The sequence below is a fragment of the Opisthocomus hoazin genome, chromosome 2, assembly GCF_030867145.1.
Source record: "Opisthocomus hoazin isolate bOpiHoa1 chromosome 2, bOpiHoa1.hap1, whole genome shotgun sequence".
Classification (NCBI taxonomy): Eukaryota; Metazoa; Chordata; class Aves; order Opisthocomiformes; family Opisthocomidae; genus Opisthocomus; species Opisthocomus hoazin.
In genome coordinates, this window is record NC_134415.1 from 114,853,011 (window position 1) to 114,870,807 (window position 17,797).

The 17,797-nt window shown below is 44.7% G+C and overlaps 1 protein-coding gene across 1 annotated transcript in view; it reads right to left on the reverse strand.

Moving 5' to 3' along the window:
* The window catches only part of ADAM17 (ADAM metallopeptidase domain 17), a 37,645-nt gene extending 23,571 nt beyond the window's left edge, over nucleotides 1-14,074 (reverse strand). Inside the window, exons 1-2 of the mRNA XM_075414822.1 lie at nucleotides 13,792-14,074; nucleotides 1,165-1,297 (exon numbers count right to left, since the gene is read on the reverse strand). Of these exons, the coding sequence (XP_075270937.1) occupies nucleotides 1,165-1,297; nucleotides 13,792-13,888 (230 nt within the window). The 5' untranslated portion in view covers nucleotides 13,889-14,074. The remainder of the gene's footprint in view (nucleotides 1-1,164; nucleotides 1,298-13,791) is intronic.
* Nucleotides 14,075-17,797: the final 3,723 nt, after the last annotated feature.

A 17,797-nucleotide genomic window follows, 5' to 3' on the forward strand; every position in this document is an offset into this window, starting at 1 on the left:
TCGAGAGCTGTGGGAAGAGAGGATGTCAGTGAAGACTATGCCAAAAAAGTTGCTGAGGACCTCAGCCTTCTCCTCGTCTGTTGTTGCCACTTTGCCAGTCTTGCTCATTGAGGGGGGGGGCTACGCTTTCTTTGAGCTTCCTTTTCTGGCTGACATACCTGTAGAAGCCCTTCTTGTTATTCTTTGCATCCCTTGCCAAGTTCAGCTGCATCCGTGCCTTGGCCTTCCTGATCCCACCCCTACACAACCAGGCAGCATCCCTATACTCTTCCCAGGATACCTGTCCCTGCATCCACTGCCTGTGCAGTTCCTTCTTGCCCTTTAGTTTGATCAGCAGGTCTTGGCTCAGCCATGGCCATCTCTTGCCTTCCCTGCCTGATTTCTTACACCTGGGGATCGAGAGCTCTTGCATGACAGCTGTAGTTGTAGATGACAGATGGGGAAGGCACACAAGAACACAGCAGACAAAGATGTCAGCTGAACAAAATCAACGTGCACTTGTTAATACAAAGTGTTATTCTCACCCTGCTCCCCATCTCAAATTCACAATTACAGCACTCAGATACCTGTCAGGCACTTTTCTGACACTCAGAACAGCATCCCTGCAACCTTTGTACTTGCTTTTTTCTACCTCTCCTTCCCCTTTCACCCATGCCTCTATTTCCCATCTTCTTAAAAAAAAAAAATTAACTGTTTTATTGAATGGGAAATTTACACTCAGTAAGAGGAGGATTAAACCTCCATGAAAAAAAAACCAAACCACCAACTCCTGGGCAACAGACCACACACGCTCTCCAAACTGAAGGCAGAGATTTTCAAGAACCACAGAACAGTCCAGAATTACGTTGCCAAGATGAGGTAGAAGTGGGATCCAACCCAATCAGTGGAAATAATCTACATGAAACTAACGCTAAGAACAAAGGAAAAGAAATCTTAAAATCACTGGCAGTTCAGCAACCAGAGCAATATGATGCAACCAAACTTACCTTTCTGTTTCTTCTGAGCTTCTCTGAAGTCATAGAACCGTGCAGATCACAAACTTACAAGAAGTGGCCAGTCATGACAGAAAACAAGATAACTATTTCTGGGTTTGGAACTGCACATTATTCATCACATAAACTGAAGGAAAAAATTACACTATTTTGTTGCTGATGATTTAATTACCTTTGCAGGGCTGAAAAACTTAAGAGCCTCTCTACGTGTGTCTCAGGCTGGAGGTCCCTCTTCTTCAGCGAATGTTGCTGGATGCTAGACTGAGAAAGGATGTCGTAGTCTGAAAGCATAGACTCCACTGTGTCTGGAAGAACAAGGAAAGTTATAGTTTCGAGAGACTCTCTCTTTCACAAATGCACACACAAAACAGCAAAACGGAGCCTCCCATTTCAACAGCAAGATCACCATTTGACTGAATTTTAGAATAACTGTTGTACATTTCTATAAAGGTGCATTTTGCATAGGAAAGTAGAAATTGTAGTGCAAGACAAGATCTGAGAGCAGCAAACAAAGAATTTAGCTCACTTCTTACAGCAATTTTAGAGCAACCAAGCCATCACTTTTACTGCCACAGCTGTGCAGAGCCAATGCCCTCCCTGGCTGCTCCCTGGAAACTAAATGGGGCAGAATATCCCCGCTCCTCTGGAGTGAACCACTCTCCTCACCTGCTGGTCCCCATCTGAGCCTGAGGAAGCAAATAACCTAACCTAGGATATCTCCACCAAATTCACTGGAGATGAGGACTGCATTTATTACCTTTCTGTCTGACAGTAACCAGAAAACAGACGGTTGCATAGCTTAATCAACCAGAAATAACTAATGAGGCATCTCTAGGTATCCCAGTTTCTCAGTACCTCATCATCACGCAAAACACCTTTGATCTCCTTACTCAGAACACAAAAACTTGTTCAGAGGAGGGCGACCAAGGGCCGAACCCCTGTGGTGAGCAGAGCACAAATTACAAATTCAGGTCAGTACTCTCCAGATGCTTCCACCACCAAGAGCACAATGCCAGCTGCCAACGGTGTCCGACTCTTGCCGCTCTGCAAGGCACCCCTTCGCCGGAAGCACCCACCCATGCTCCATGCTCCTCCTCTCTGGAGCATCCACCACCCAGCGAGACACCCAACAACCACCAGCACCGACTGACTCCTTTGCTATTTACAGCCTTAAATAGAGGTCCTTATTCCCACATCGTCTTCTTTCTGTGCTAGACGTGCTCATTCTTTTCACTGCACCAAATGAGGAGTGAGCTGTGTTCTACAAGAGGCAGAAATGCTCAACCAGTCATTTTTTATTAAAAAAAAGAAAAAATCCCCTTTTCTCCCCTTCATTTCCAGTTGTGCTTCTGAACCCAACATGATAGCTACTAAAGCGGGTTTTTATCAACGAAGATGGCCTTCTACTTCTTCAGAGCCCTTGATCACTACCTTACACCACTCAGAGAAGTAACCTCATGTGTTTTATTGGACTTTTCAATGAGCAGCATCAGTAGGAAACTGAGTTTTACTGGCTCTTGTGCAAGAAGCCAAGATGCCCAACTTGAAATCTAGATTGGTATAGCTCCCGAAATAATTTTTTTTTTCAACACTCAATATGATCATTTATCCCCAAATACACGTCCAAGTAAGCTTTTAAGAAGAGACCCACTGTTGGGGCCAAGGCAAGCACCTCATTTTTTCCTTTGCAAGGGGGCGGGTGAGGAGAACTAGCCACCAGTGTATGTGTACACATGTGCTCGTGTACACTGGGAGTGAGGAAGCTGCACAAAGACGACCCTCACAGCCCTCTTGGCCCCACACCAGGCCAACTACCAAAGCAACGGACAAGCGACACGGCTGCCTTCTGCACCAGAAGCCACCGAACAGTGGCTCCCAGGCTTCTCCCTCCCCAGCTGCCTCTCCCCTGCCGTTGAGCAACACAGGAAGGGCCGTGCAGTTGCAATTTCCTGATTTCTGTTTACAACCCGCAGGTCGAGAGCACCTGCAATCGATTACCGCGCGTTTCGGGTTATATGCAAAGGCAAGTTTCCGCCACCTTCCTTCGCATCGTAGTTTTTTTCCCCTTACGTGTCCGGTTGCTGCATGCCAGGCAGCGCCTTCTTCGTTAGCTTGCCACATGCTGCAGAGCTGGTTCACTAGAACCACACAGTGAGCAAACACCCATAAATCCCCCAAGCAGCCCTTTTCTTTAAAAAGCCCACTATAATTCATTGCTTATGGTCTCATCCAGAACCACCTGGGAGGAGGGTAGGGACGGACAGGGAAAATCAGTTCTGGAAAAAAAAAAATCATTAAATTGTCTAGTCCTAAATTCTTTTAATCAAACCTGAGATTCTTTCAACACTCAGCGAGAGCAGACCACTCTGTTAAAGTGAATATTGACATACGGGATCCCAGTCGCTGGCTCGTGACACACAGCACGTGTACGGTACGTGGGCCACGAAGTAGGAGAGGTGGGGGTACCACTGCTGCGCTGCTTGGGGACTTACCAATGTGGGGACTTGCCAAGCACAAGCTCTGCCCCAGACACACAAGCCCGGATGCAAGACACTGCTCCTTCTGCCCCTTCCACCTCTGCCTTCAAAGCACAGCCCAGAACCAGGTGAAGGTTGTGCCAAAGAGCAAGACGCAGCTGCCACTACAGCCAGACAAAACGTCTCAGTTTCATGGCAAGAGAACTGAGAAGTCTGCTAAAGAAATTAGGGTTTTTTATTGGGTAGGCAAGGAGAACTTCAGAAGTCCTGCTCCAGCTCACCACACACAAACACCCTTCTGGAAACGCTTCACAGAGACATGGGAAGGGTAGTAAGAACAAGACCTACAGAGCTGATGAAGATGAGTAAGATGATTCTGTTAAAGTAACAAACGAAACACAGGACACTCCTAGTTCCAGTAACCCTGAAACAAGAACACACTTGTTCATATTTCCTCTTACCCTTCCTAAATTTGTTTGCTCTCAATATTACTTGCGACATAAGTAGACTTAAGACATGCTGCTGCTAGACATAAATCTGTTAACTAATTCAGGTATCAGACAGATGTGGAAAAAATATATTTGTAACACACTCAAACCGATTTTTTTCTGCAAAATTTTCATACTGTGAAAATGAATCCATGGTCATGGGTTACCGAAAATAAAAGACGAACGTATTTTAAACAAAACACAGAACTGTACAGAGTCCAACTGTACAGCAGCCTATGGACGGGAGCCACAGCAAGCATATACTTGACTACTTTTTATTCAAGTTTAATAATCTTTCTGTCATTCTTTCCTAATTATCTTCACTATGGTCCAAGAGTCACTCCCCATGGGCTGCAACAGCACCAAGCTGACTCAGGTTTTCCCAAACCACTTTTCCTGCGGTTCCTTCCCTTCCAGCCCCTCCTAGATTTCTGTATTCCTCTCCTTTTGGAGAAGGACACCTTAATTTCATCCTGATGTCCCAAATATTTATTTATTTACGATTGCCAGCCTTCACTTCGTTGCACCTTCTCCCCTGGGGGGGGGGGGGGACACCTCACCAGAACATACACAACTCAGGTTTGTATGAGAAACAGGGAAGGAACATTGGTGACAAAGGTGATATCCAAAGTCTTCAAGAAGAAATCCACAGTAGTGACTTTACCTCTGCCCCCAGCTCTGAACTCCCCGTTTCCTCTTTTTCTTCCACCTTGTTTCAAGGTTGAAAGCCTACTGCCACCAGACTTTGCAACTCGTAAGACATAGAAAAGTATCTTTTAAGTAAATTATGGGCCAGTATGCACTGCAGTAGGCTACTCCAGCAGCAAAGAGGTCAAGAACGTGCTGGGCAACAGCTTAGCTCACCAAGTTGGAGGCCACCGCATATTTTCTAAGAGGAGGTTTCTCTTCAAGTGCTCAGCTACCAATTCAAATACCAGTGGCATCCTTCTCCAACCAGCTCAGCTTTCCTAAGCAGAACAGTGAATTCCCATGATCTCATGCCCAGTCTATTGCCCGGAAAGCAACAAGTAAATGTGGCAAGTCAGCTATTTCATAAGCATTCTTTTGAACTGCATTATTTATAGAAAGGTTAAGCTTATCTAGAAGCACGACGTTTTAACCCAGAAAAGATAATAAATATTTCTAAAAATTCTCTTCACAACCATCAGATAATAGAAAACGTCTTTACTTCCAACACGAGATCCAACAATATTTAAAAATATTACTTTCAGTATTTAAAAATGACCACAAGAGCATCAGAGGAGTCTGCAGGAATGACTGCAGTAATTTCTTCAACCGTCCCCAAGGGAATAAAGGCAGAAATAAATCCCTTGTCAAAAGGCACTGGGATGGGATGACAAGCCTATAGAGAACAAGCACAGCAAACATGCTTGGGCAAGAGTTTGCTGTGCGACTCTGAAATTATTGACACCTCCAAGCCTGAAAAAAGGGCTCCAGCCTATACGTTGTGTGTCTTTCATCGACTACAACATAGGTACTGATCTCGAGCTGATTTCCAAAGGATCTCAAATGCTTAACAAAAGCTTGTGAGCCGCTAACTAACATCAATTTCTCTGATTTAGCTGGGGAGTGACCGAATGGTTGAAGTACTCCACATACTTTATTGCTATTATTTATTTTTTATTCTTCAAATGATACTCCTCTTCATATGTAAAAATATTTTAATTAAAGTAACCAAATATAGTCACTTCAAATACAATTCACAGCCTCATGTCAGAATTTGGACCAGGAAACACAGACTGGAGTCTTTCCAACCTTAACCATACGAGCTAAAGCAAGTCTTCATCACCCTACACAAAACAGCTGCCCTCGTGTTTGTGGTAACAGCCGGTTACTGCCTGCGATACAGTGGGATCATTTGACTGGAGCACCATTTCAGGGAGCACAAATGGAGAAGGCCAATATATTCATCTCTCAAGTGGGCACACAAATGGTCTTCACCAGGCAGAAGATGATGCAGTCATGCCTAAATGTTTACGGGTACCTTCTCTTAACAGTTTACCCTGCTTTTAGAAGACTGTTGATGAAGAGGACGCGTTGAGAAGACCCATCTGTGGGAAAGCTGTTCCATAATAGCTCATTATATGTGCTGTTACGTTTTTCTCCAGTACATCTAGTACGGAGCCATTGCCAAAGACAGAAAACAAAGTGAACTGAAACACTTACCCCATGCGAAACAGCCCATGCTTTTAACAGTTTAGATAAATCATGTCTGCTTGTTTCCACCAAAGAGTGGTTGCTGTTTTGCTCATCACGTGTACATGAACAGAAGAACTTGTGTGAAAAATATTCAGATTCAAAGATTCAAAGCCAGAACCAAATGTATGTATGTCAGACTGCTTATAAACTCTAACAGGATAAAGGTTTACACTCTGTTTACACGCATTTCTAGACAAACCTGTTAGTAAGAATGGCCAGCCACACCAGCATTGCTGAATGCTTTAAAAAGTATGTTTTTGACCCGATCCCAAATGCACCAAACTTGCTAAACCACGTGAGAAAACATGGTGCCTGAATTCAGTTAGTCACCAGCGCAGCACAGACAAAGCCTCGGGGTATGGTTACACAGACCTTGCACTGGGAGGTAAGGCAGGCTGAGGATTTACTGCCTACCAGCTACTCCATGGTATACTTTTCCTGCAGTTACACAGGGTAAACTACACGGTACTTATCACGCATTGAGAAGTGCCCAGTGACAAATACCATGAAAATGTAACAGCCTACAAAACACCCTTTAGCTCATCTCAGAAAAAACTTGTTCATATAGCTGCACCCTTACACTACTCCAAAGTTTTTTCCCTACAGTAAAATAGACACCTGTTTCTGGACAGTGCAAGTATTTCCTTAAGTGTGCAAATTCTGTTTAGCAGACACTGTACAGACAATTAACCTGCTCTTTCTGGTAGTTTTCAATACAACTGAACACCTCCAATGGCTCCTACAGGCTACCTGACACACTTCCAACCTTGCAAATATTCTCCTTCACTAAATACATCTTAAATAGGGACTACTGAGGAACAAAATTTATTCTGTTGGATCCACTTGATTTCATTACTTAGTCTGTCCTGTTCGTGAAAACAGAAAGCACTTTAATAAAGAAAAAAAAAAAGAATGCAATAGCCTGCTCAAATATTGACATCATGAAAAATAAGGAAGTCCACTGAATTAACATCCTCATATTCAAAGTGAAACAAAGGCAATACAGCTGTCACATCTTAAACCAGTACAGCATCATATGACTCAATGCTCAAAAAACTCACCCCCCAAAAATCACATGCTTTCATATATCCTGCAGACAAGAACAGCCAAGTCACAGGATGTAGCCTTCTCTGGGAACACATCATTTGTCTGGCTCTCCAAAAACTGCCAGCCTCACTGCTGTGCTTAGATACCACAGCACAAAATCCCACTGTGTCACAAAATAAGTCTGAGTGGAGCTGATTCTAGGTAGCGACTAATTACTGTCCAGGCTACGCTTCTGAGACTAAGCCACTTCTCCCCGTCCGACTGCATCTCTTCTCATAGTGGATATGACTTCGGACTCACTCACACACGACCTCCCAAAATACAAGATGCGTCACAGGCGCTGAGGGACAGAACTTTCTGATTTCAGTAACAACCTGAAAAGGTCAGAAAGGACACCCGGGAATGCAAGGGATACCATGTTCGAGCGAGTGGGTGGCAGCTACAGGTGCCTTCCTGCATAACGGAGCCTCCCTACCCTCCCGCCCTCCAGCCATTGTACCTACATAGTTTAAAAATGCAAGTATCAAGGAGCAAAAATAGTACAAATAACGCATATTAAGAGCAGCACAGGAAGACAAGGATGGATACTGCGAATAGACGCGGGGCACAAGTGACATAAATATGTGCCAAAAAGCAATACAAGCTGCAGGCTGGCAAGCAGTATGGTCACATACAACTGCAAGAATAAAAGACACCAGGAAGACCATCAGAACCATTGGGAGGGTTGCAGAATATCCCCAAAATAAGCAAATTGGAGTGCAGAACGGGACAGCAGGATGTACTGCTGTTTGTTATAGAAACTTGGCTCTTGGTTAACCTTTTATTACACACAGCAAAGAACTTCCCTTGCTCAGTCTGGGAAACAGGCAAACTCAGACTCCTGCAGTTTATAAAAAAGCTAGAAGGCTGGGGAAAAAAAAAATCAACCTGTTTATAGCAGAAGTTAAATATAAACTTCTGTCTGAAAGATAAATCTCTACTGACTACTAAACTCGTAATTAAATCCTGATGTAACATTAGAGTGCAATCAGGAGAACTCTGCACTGAAGAGCTGGCTGGCTGCGCTTCCTTGCTCGGCCCTTCCAGCCACAGAGCAAAAGGCACGCCGGGGCTTCGGCACACACACAAAAAAATTCCAGAGTAGCAGAAGCGTGAAACTGAGACGAGTCACTGCTGCTATCACCAATGAACAGCAGTGAAATTGTCAGTTTTTACAGTGCGGGGGGAAGAAGAATAAAATCACCCCAAATCTTGAATGCAAACAAGAATTTTATTTTTTGGCTGCTAAGAGGTCAGACCAAACTGGCACTACCGGAAACCAAACTCACACTAAGCACTTGATTATGTTCTCATTACAAAAATCTCGCAATAGTTAAGGGTAATTCTTAATCATTAGAATGTAATCTAGTGTTGACATTCTTCATTTCATCGATTTTGAGTACTTCTCTCAGGAATTATGCTTTATCACATTTTCTTTTTACAGTTGGAAAAGGAAACACTGACTGATTCACATGAACAAGAGAAAACAAACCAGAGAAGTACTTCAAACCCACTATTTTAAGTACCTCTCTAGAACAGACTGTCAACCCACAACATAAAAATCACACAGATCATTTGCATTCAGTGAGGTCAGCCACATCGACATGAACCATTTGCTGCTTATATGGAAACAAAGTGTACAGAAGACTGTATCCTTACCACTTAGCCTGTAATACCAGCAATGGAAACACTGCATCCACAAATTCCTGCAATGATTTTGAAATAACCCCACAGCATCCCGGGCAGGTACCACGCTGCACCGCACTGCTATTAGGCTGCTTGTTCTTGGATTGTCCTCTATGGGGTACATCGTGTGGTATACAACCAACCTGCAGCTTCAGGAGTCAAACTGCAAAACTAGCTCGATCCAAAACAGTCATCTTGCTTCAAAGGATATTAAAATAAGATAAGGAACAGTAACAAAAATGGCAGACTATGGTAGAAAGTTAGTCATTTGGCCATTACCTAGGTCTTGCCTTAGTCTCCAATGGATGCTTCAGTCCAGAAGGACAAAGTTTAATCTTGCATAAGAATTTTGTCATTAATTATCTTACTCCACGCTCTTGACACTGAGCTAAACTTCCAATACCTTAACTCTTCAGCAGCTGATTACACTTCTGGCCTTACAGACTTCCTGCGCTTTGTCACACCAAGCGTGAAGCAGAATTCAAAATGGACTGCAAATGATTTTATACTGCCCTCTGTATCACTCAGCTCCCCCGGTTTATTCATCAACACCACTATAATTTGGTTTTTGTTTTGTTTTGTTTTTTTCCACTCAACAACTTGTAAATTCTGGTCTTTTGAGATGTGCATTATGCAGGTTTGTATTGAACCATCTATAATAGGTCACTTTTTTAGCTCATGCAGTTTGTTTTGAGTTCTGTGTGGTACTGAAGCAGTATGGACAAAAAAAAAAACCAATTCAAGCCCAGGTTACCTGCCTCAGATTGTATTAATGCAATATAGCAGGCAGAAAAAGAACACCAATGAGTGATTCAAAGAATATCATCTGCCCAGGATATCTTATTTTAGTTCCCTGCCTAGCTTGTGATAAAACGATCTCATCCAAAACAGGTAACAGTAGAGTAAGACACATTTTACACACAGACTCTATTCTGGGCAATCCTGAATACGTGCTGCTTAGTGGCAGCGCAACACTACCACCACTGTGTTGTAAAACAGATTCGAGCAGTTCTTTAGATATGCCCAGTGACATATTCAACAGCACTGAAGCTAGGTATTTGCCCTGCTATTCTTTTCAAGTACATTAAGCCCTGTTATCATTCAGATACATCTGAGTTCCAAGACAAACAGCATTAATATTTAATAGTTAGAAAAGGTTATCTGCAGAGATAAATGACAGAGAGAAAAATTTCAACAGCTGACATCAGTTTTTCAGAGGCAAAATGATAATAACAATCACTGTAGTGACCAATAGAGCCACACTTCTCCCAGAAATTAATCTCTGCTGTCAAGGTTATTAAAAAGAGCACCACTTCCAGATCATCTAAAGGCAACAAACTGAGGTGGATACCATCCTATCTCCATCCCTCACCTTGAATATAACCACCACCACCACCCCATATGCAGGGCAGGCACCTGCACAGTTACGAAGTGAGCTAGTCCAGGAAGCCGACTTCACAAACAGAAAACACCTGAATGCAGACTCCCTACCCCTTACCGAAAAAGAAAAAGCTATTAGTTTCAAGGCAGCTTAGCTCCATGAATGTGCTCACAGGAATGGGGAAGGGATCAGAAACCTCAGGCCAGGATTGTGGCAGTCCCAATTTAGATCAGTTTAGACTGCTGAAGCACCACACCCTAAGATTACTTCAGCTGAAAAATGCTGGGAAATGACCCATGTCTTTTTATCTACTTACTCTATTCTCTGCCAAATTCTATTTTTCACTGTATAATCATTTTTTCCTTCCTGAAAAACTGAACTTTTAAAGAAACAAGCAAGAATGTTCTTAATAGAAATCACAAAATGGTAATCCTTGAAACTTCCTTAAAGATACTGCTTGCCAGAAATCTGATTTCAGTTCACAAAACTCAAGCTTTGTGGTTAAACAGAGCTCTCAAAATAGCAAAGTTGAAGTTATTAGAAGGAAAAGAAGATATTTCAGAAAACCAAGCTGTAAGATGAGGACAACAGAACTGCAGCAAAAGCCGAACATGAAACCACACTAAAGTAGGCAAAGATACTTCGAAGAGCAGCTTATAAAACACATAAAGCCAATACTTCAAATAGCTTTTATTATATCTAAAGAAACCACCCAGCTAAATAATCAAAGGAGCTTGTATAAAAAAGTAAGCCACAAATACAGCCCCAAGAATCATAGACTCGTTTAGGTTGGAAAAGACCCTTAAGATCATCAAGTTCAACCATTAACCTAACACTACCAAGTCCACCACTAAACCATGTATGGATGCTAAAGGCCAGTACCGAAAAGTAAGAGAATAACTGACGTTAACATTCACCGCAAAGGAGACTAAAAAGATGCCCGAAAGCTTGTATTCATAGAATGAATCTCAAGACGTGCCCCCAAGACCCAAGAAAAGGGGCTTCAGAACAAGCTAAGAAAATGGGCAATAAGCCAACAGGACACGAACATATTAACCTGAGAGTTATAAAGCACTGAAAACATTAAATTGGTCAACTACTAATCCTGGTATGCAAGTACAGTGCCCCTGGTCCTGCTGCAGGCAGCCTGAAAGGTGGTAAGTGCAGGACTGATTTTCACTCCAGGCATCATCTAAGGGGTCAAATCAAGAAATGCACTCAACATCCCTACCTGACAAACAGGTAATAATAACAACAAAGCGTGAATTACTAGGCATGTGGCTAAATAAGATACCAGGGAATTAGTGCCTCACGTATCTTAGCATTCTGAAAGAAATCAGTGTGTGGATAAATGTAACACAGTTAATGGAGCCCACCTGGATTTTTCAAGCTCCTTCACAAAATGCTTTTACGTATTTAGTTTACTGAGTGACAGAACAAAATGTTTGATGAAATTCAGTGTGTGAATGTGTGAAATAACACACGCAGAAAATAAATCCTCACTATACCTACGCAGCAAAGTATTTCAGCATAGTCATTACCACTCAAAAACAAAAAATTAAAAAAGAAAAATAAAAAGAGATCTTGGGGTGACTATTAAACAACAAAAAAAAGGCCAAAAAAGTACTCAGAAATAAAACACAACCAGAAGCATTCATCACTCTAAATCCATGGCACCTTTGTATCACAAATACTGCCTTGCGGTCCTGGTCATACACCTCAAATAAATAAAAACAAAAATCCAATACAAACAGAAAGCATACAGACCAAAGTAACAAAGACCAATCAAGTCATTTTGTCCCATACTAAGAATTATTATATCGACTAAGATTTTTCCACTCAAAAAAAAGAGATTACAAAAGAGAAAAATTACATAGGTCTGCAAGTCACTAAAGGTGTGAAGAAAATTAATAATTCTTCCATAGTCATCATTAATGACAACAGAAATAGTCAAAGTTTAGAAGCAGAAGAAAGGCATTTTCCCTCCATGCACAATTTAATAAAATAGAGCCCAGAGCCCAGGCGTTGTGGTGTGGAGGCCAGGAATACAGAAAGTATCAGATATAGATTACACAAGTTCATAGCAGATAGGTCCTTTAGAAGGCATAAAAATCTGACAGCCCGAGAGGTAACCTCTGTTTGAGAAGTGCCCTGACCTGCCTGACACTGAAAGGACACGCTGCATGTGCTCCGTTTCTGTGACAGGTCCTGGAGCATCACAGAATCTTTAAGGTTGGAAAAGACCCCTAAGATCATCAAGTCCAACCGTCAACCCAACTCCACCATGCCTGCTAAGGTATATGCAAAGTACCACATCTACACGTTTTCTGAACACCTCCAGGGATGGTAACTCAACCACCGCCCTGGGCAGCCTGTTCCAATGCCTGACCACTCTTTAAGTAACAAAATTTTTCCTAATACCCAATCTAAACCTCCCCTGACGCAACTTGAGGCCATTGCCTCTCGTCCTATCGCCAGTTACCTGGGAGAAGAGACCAACATCCGCCTCACCACACCCTCCTTTCAGGTAGCTGTAGAGAGTGATAAGGTCTCCCCTCAGCCTCCTCTTCTCCAGACTAAACAGCCCCAGTTCCCTCAGCTGCTCCTCACAAGACTTGTTCTCCAGACCCCTCACCAGCCTCGCCGCTCCTCTTCACCACCGAACCCCATCCGTCCCAGCTCCCCGCAGCCTCCAGCGGCACAGCCCTGCGCAGAACCACCGGCCCACGCCGGGTGCGGGACAGGGTGACAGCGGCCCGGACGCCTGCCGGGCAGTCTGCCGAGGGATCCAAGCGCAGAGCGGGGACTCGAACCGGTCCCCGCTGGCTGCCCCGGCTGCAGCCAGGGCACCCCTCTGGGTGACACACAGCCACCGCCTCCCTGCAGCGATCGGCTCCGGGACAGAAGCTGGCAACCTCTTCGCTCCGAAGCTCACGTTCGGATGCAAAGCTCAGCTTAGGGGAGTTAAATAAAGCAGCAGCCCTCCTCCGCGTTAAGCCTTCTCGGAGCCACGCTCGGCTGCAGTAGCTTCAGGCTCTCTCTGCAGCGGCGACTCCCCAGCCAGGGCTATGAAGAGAAGCCATTTACACCACCGTCCCGCCTCGGCGCACCGCGCGCTCCCGTGAGGAAGCCTCTTCAGCCGGCCCCGAGCGCCGAGACGAAGCAGTCCCATCTCCCCCCCCCCCGCAGAGAGCAACGACCCGCGAACGCTGCCCACCGGCGATGCCTCCGGCGGAACGGAGACCACCTCGCCGGGAAGGGACGGGGCCGACGCGGCCCTCAGGGACCCCCGCGCCGCGCGCCCACCGCCACGGGCCGGCCCAGCCGGGACGCGGGGTCCCCCGCTCCTCCCCGGCGCTGCCCCACGCCCCTCTCCGCGTTCCCCCCCGCCCCGCAGCAGTGGTCTCTCCCTCACACCCCCTCCCGCGGCGGCCGTGGTCCCGCCTCGCCCCGTACCGTACCGTAGCGCTGCCGGCTCGGCGGGCGCCCCAGCGCCTCCAGCCCGCCCGGCGCCCACAGCAACACCAGGGCAGGGACCAGCCACAGCCGGAGCCTCATGGTCCGGGCGCGGCTCCCTCCTGCTCCGTCCGTCCGTCCGCTCGTTCACATCCGCCCGGGGAAACTTCGCGCTCCCCCCTCCCCGCGGCCCCTCACGCCGTGCCGGGCCCGTCGCCCTCCTGGGCCCGCACCCGGAAGCGCGGCAGCTGCCCGCGGAGCATTGTGGGTGCGGGCGGAGCCGCCATCTTAGGCGGTGGGGGCGGGCGCTGAGAGGAGGCAACGCTCAGCTCGGCCGGGGGCTGGGCGGCCGCGGGGAGAGCCCGCCCTCGGTGCGGCGTCGGGGAGCTCTCGCCGCAGCGCCCTTACGGGTGTCCCGGCGGGGGAGAGGCCCTCCCGTCTGCCCGCTGGAGAGGGAGGGGGCTCCGTGGCTGTGCAGCCCCTCTTTGGGGTGAGGTCGGGGTGCAGCCCCAGCGCTCTCAGGTCTGCCCGCATGCACAGCGATGTCTCATGCGTTGAAGATAGTTCCCTCTCAGTCCATAAGAGTGGCTTTACTAGACGGCTTTTCTAGGTTTTGCGTAGTTGTGTTAGCACGACCTGGGGGCTGTGGCACTTGGTGCGTCATGAGTAATGGGTCTGCGAGTCAGCGGTTGCCAAACAGCACTCCTTACTGCGATACAAGCATAGGAAAACGTACTGGGGTTACAGCTGTGCTGTAGTGTGCCAGTCAGTGTTTTCCGGAATTGGTTTGATGTTTTACCCGTTCACAGATGCCTCTAGCGAAGACGACTGCAAGTGACGTACTCAGCAATAATGGAGAAAAACGGCCGCCATCCCCCATCCTGCTTTTTGCCACACTGCTCATTAGTTAACCTGAAATACTTAAATAGTTATAGCATGAATAAAATTATTCCCTATCAGAACATAAGGACAGACATAGTGTATGTCTCCCAGTTTATTGTCTCTAGAGACGGGAAGATTAGAAGAGGCCAAACCACTGGGGAAGCTGCCAGTGCGCCCAGGTTGGATTTGCAACAATTTGTAACTACTGACTCCCTAAATCAGATGTTGTCTCTTCTTCCTTAGCAGCTCTTAATGTGTCTCCTGCAGACATTTTTCCATTTGGTCCTCTACTGCTTGTAAACTTGTAGCATCCACAACATCCTGCAGCAGGGAGTTCCACAGTGTAATTGTATGTATGATGAATCACTTTCTCTGCTTTCAGCCTGACATTTCATGACACAGTTCGGTGACCCCTGCTTCTTGTTTTGGAAAGGACAGTAAACAATTTTGCTTTCTCTATGCCAGTCATCACTTTATCACCTCCATGAGATCTCCTTTCAGTCTGGCAAGGCTTGTCTTGCAGACTGACAAGTCCAAGTGAAATTTAGTTCTTCTTTTCACAGAAGGTATTTGTTGCTAGTCTATGAACTTTACCAATTCTGCTGTTCCTGTTCATGGTGGTGGGACTGGAACTGCATACAGTGTTCAAGGTAGGGGATTACAGTGGATTTATGAAGTGCCATAACAATATTCGCTGTCTAGTTCTTAATATCGTTCCCAAATATGTCAAACATTCAGTATGCTGTTGATCTCCACTGAGCTGACAAATAACGTTAACTTTCCAAGATCTCACTCCTGAAGTGTAATGGTCGGTTCAGACACTGTTATTCTACATGTAATCTAGAACTGTGTTTTCCCTACGTGGGAATCACTTTGCATCTATCTATATTCACAGTCATCTATCATTTTACTGCCAGTCACTGAAGGCTCAATTCAGTTGCCCGTAGGTAGGTGCCTAGTGCTATTTCAGATGACACAAGGGTGCATTACCGAGGCTCCAGGAGAACATGGGCTTCCATTAGGTCCTGCGGCAGAACCGTTAAGATGTCTCCTGTATCGTGGAGCGTGAGTGTGGGCAATCGAGCCCTGAGTATCAAAAGGTCTTTCTGCAATTCTTCACAGCCTCACCTTTTCTTTCCTTCCATGACTAACATGATATCATCAGCAAGCTTTGTCTCATCACTCCTCACGTCCTTATTCAAATTATCTATGAATAATAAGCACAGAGATGTGAAGGTGCATTAGTGACTTCCTTTCATTGTGAAAACTGACCGTTTACTATTAGTCTTTTAACCACATTTTAATCCTTGCAGGGATCTTATCACGTGGTTGCTTCGTCTCCTTAAGAGCCTTTGGCAAAAAATTGTTGAAAGTCTTTCAGAAGTCTCAGCAGACTGTATCTCTCCAATCCCTCTTACCCAAGTGCTTGCTGACACCTTCAGAAAATTTCATACCAAGTGTATAAGGCAAGACTTCCCTTTGCAAAAACAATGCTGACAAAACCCATGTTGAGCTTTCCCTAGTAAATGATATCTCTCCATGCACGCACTAATTCTAGTTGCTACTAATCTGTGCAAAACAGGTGTCAGTTTTAGTGGTCAGTAGTTCTCCAGCTTTCCCCTAGAAACATTTTAAAAAAAAAATAATGTAACATTTGAAACAATCCGCTTGTTAGATGCCAAAAAAGTTTTAAGTTGCTTGTAAATATTTTTAGGGTTATAGACTGTTTGTGATTTGTTTTTTGACAGAGCCCATCACAATGGAGTTGTTAGATTAAGGTGTTTAGACAATAGAATAGCAAAACAGTAAATACTAATTAGGAAAAGTGTAATTCATTTAGCAATATTGTTCATTGCATGTTAATAACAATAATTTATTTTGTATTAGTAGGTTAGTTTGATGGCATGTCTGGGTGTGATTTTTTCCTTTTTTTAATTTATTTATACAAACATATCATCTTGTGTCCTGTACAAGAGCACTTCGGGAGTGTGTTGATACTCAGTATTGACAGGAATGCATTCTTCACCCGTTCAGGAATATGAGCCATTTTATTAATGTGATTAGGACCTAAACAAGGATATGATAGATACATAGGATATGATTAGAAATGAATGGGAAGCAGCATGTAGTGTGTTTTGGTGAGGAACACCACAAGTATAGCACATTTAATAAAAAAAGAAACAAAAGAATTGATTATATATAGCCAGTAAAATGTGTTTTCCTGTGTTAATATTAAAAGCTAGAGAAGTGCAGAGACAGCTAACTGGACAGCTAACGTTGTTCAGAAGAAGAGTCCCTTTAAGAACGAGTATTTGGTGAAAGAGTTTAGCCAACTAACAAGAGTGATTCCTAAAATACACAGTTTAATAATTCACTTAGAAAGGCAGGTAGATTTTGTGGCAGGCCCTGGGGAGGATGGAAGATTACCTTTGTTTCGTGAATGTTTGAATAGTAGATGACGCCCTGAGGAAAAAGGCCTGATCTTGGTTCTGAGCTGAAGAGATAAGCAGAGCCTCACCTCACCCATGTGTGAGACGGCAGGCTGCATAAAGCTGCATATTTTCCCATGGGAACTATTGGAACCCCTATTACTTGTGGCTCTTGAATCAAGTTGGGCAAAGTCCTGGTAAGTGGGATGTCTTACAAGGATTGTTCTTCCTTTGTGGGGAGGATGGAATGAATGAGTTCATAAGTCTCTTCCTCTTTGATGATCAACTGCAAAAAATTTCCTTAGAAGCACTTGGGAGTTTCTCAAAGTAACAAAACCTCCAAAACACTGAAAAAAATGCAACAGCAAACCATCATCCATTTTTGTGTAACACAAGGAGGGCTTTGTGTTTAATACCAGGGAACATGGGACCTAATAGCAAGCACATTATCTGCAGGACTTAACAGACAAGAACACCGGTATACTTAGATCTTGATCGCTGAGGTGAAGTCTTCTCTCTCTTCCCAACTGAGACTGTTCTGATAAATGAGATCTGGAGTCCTGTGGCATACCAGTTCTGTGCTGCTCAAGGGAAAACTGTAGAAGTTTCTAGAAGTCCTCTCTTCCTCACCTCACCTTTTTCTTTTTGTTTCTTTTTTGTCACCTCACTTTTGTCTCCATGGATTTTTTTTCCCATACAG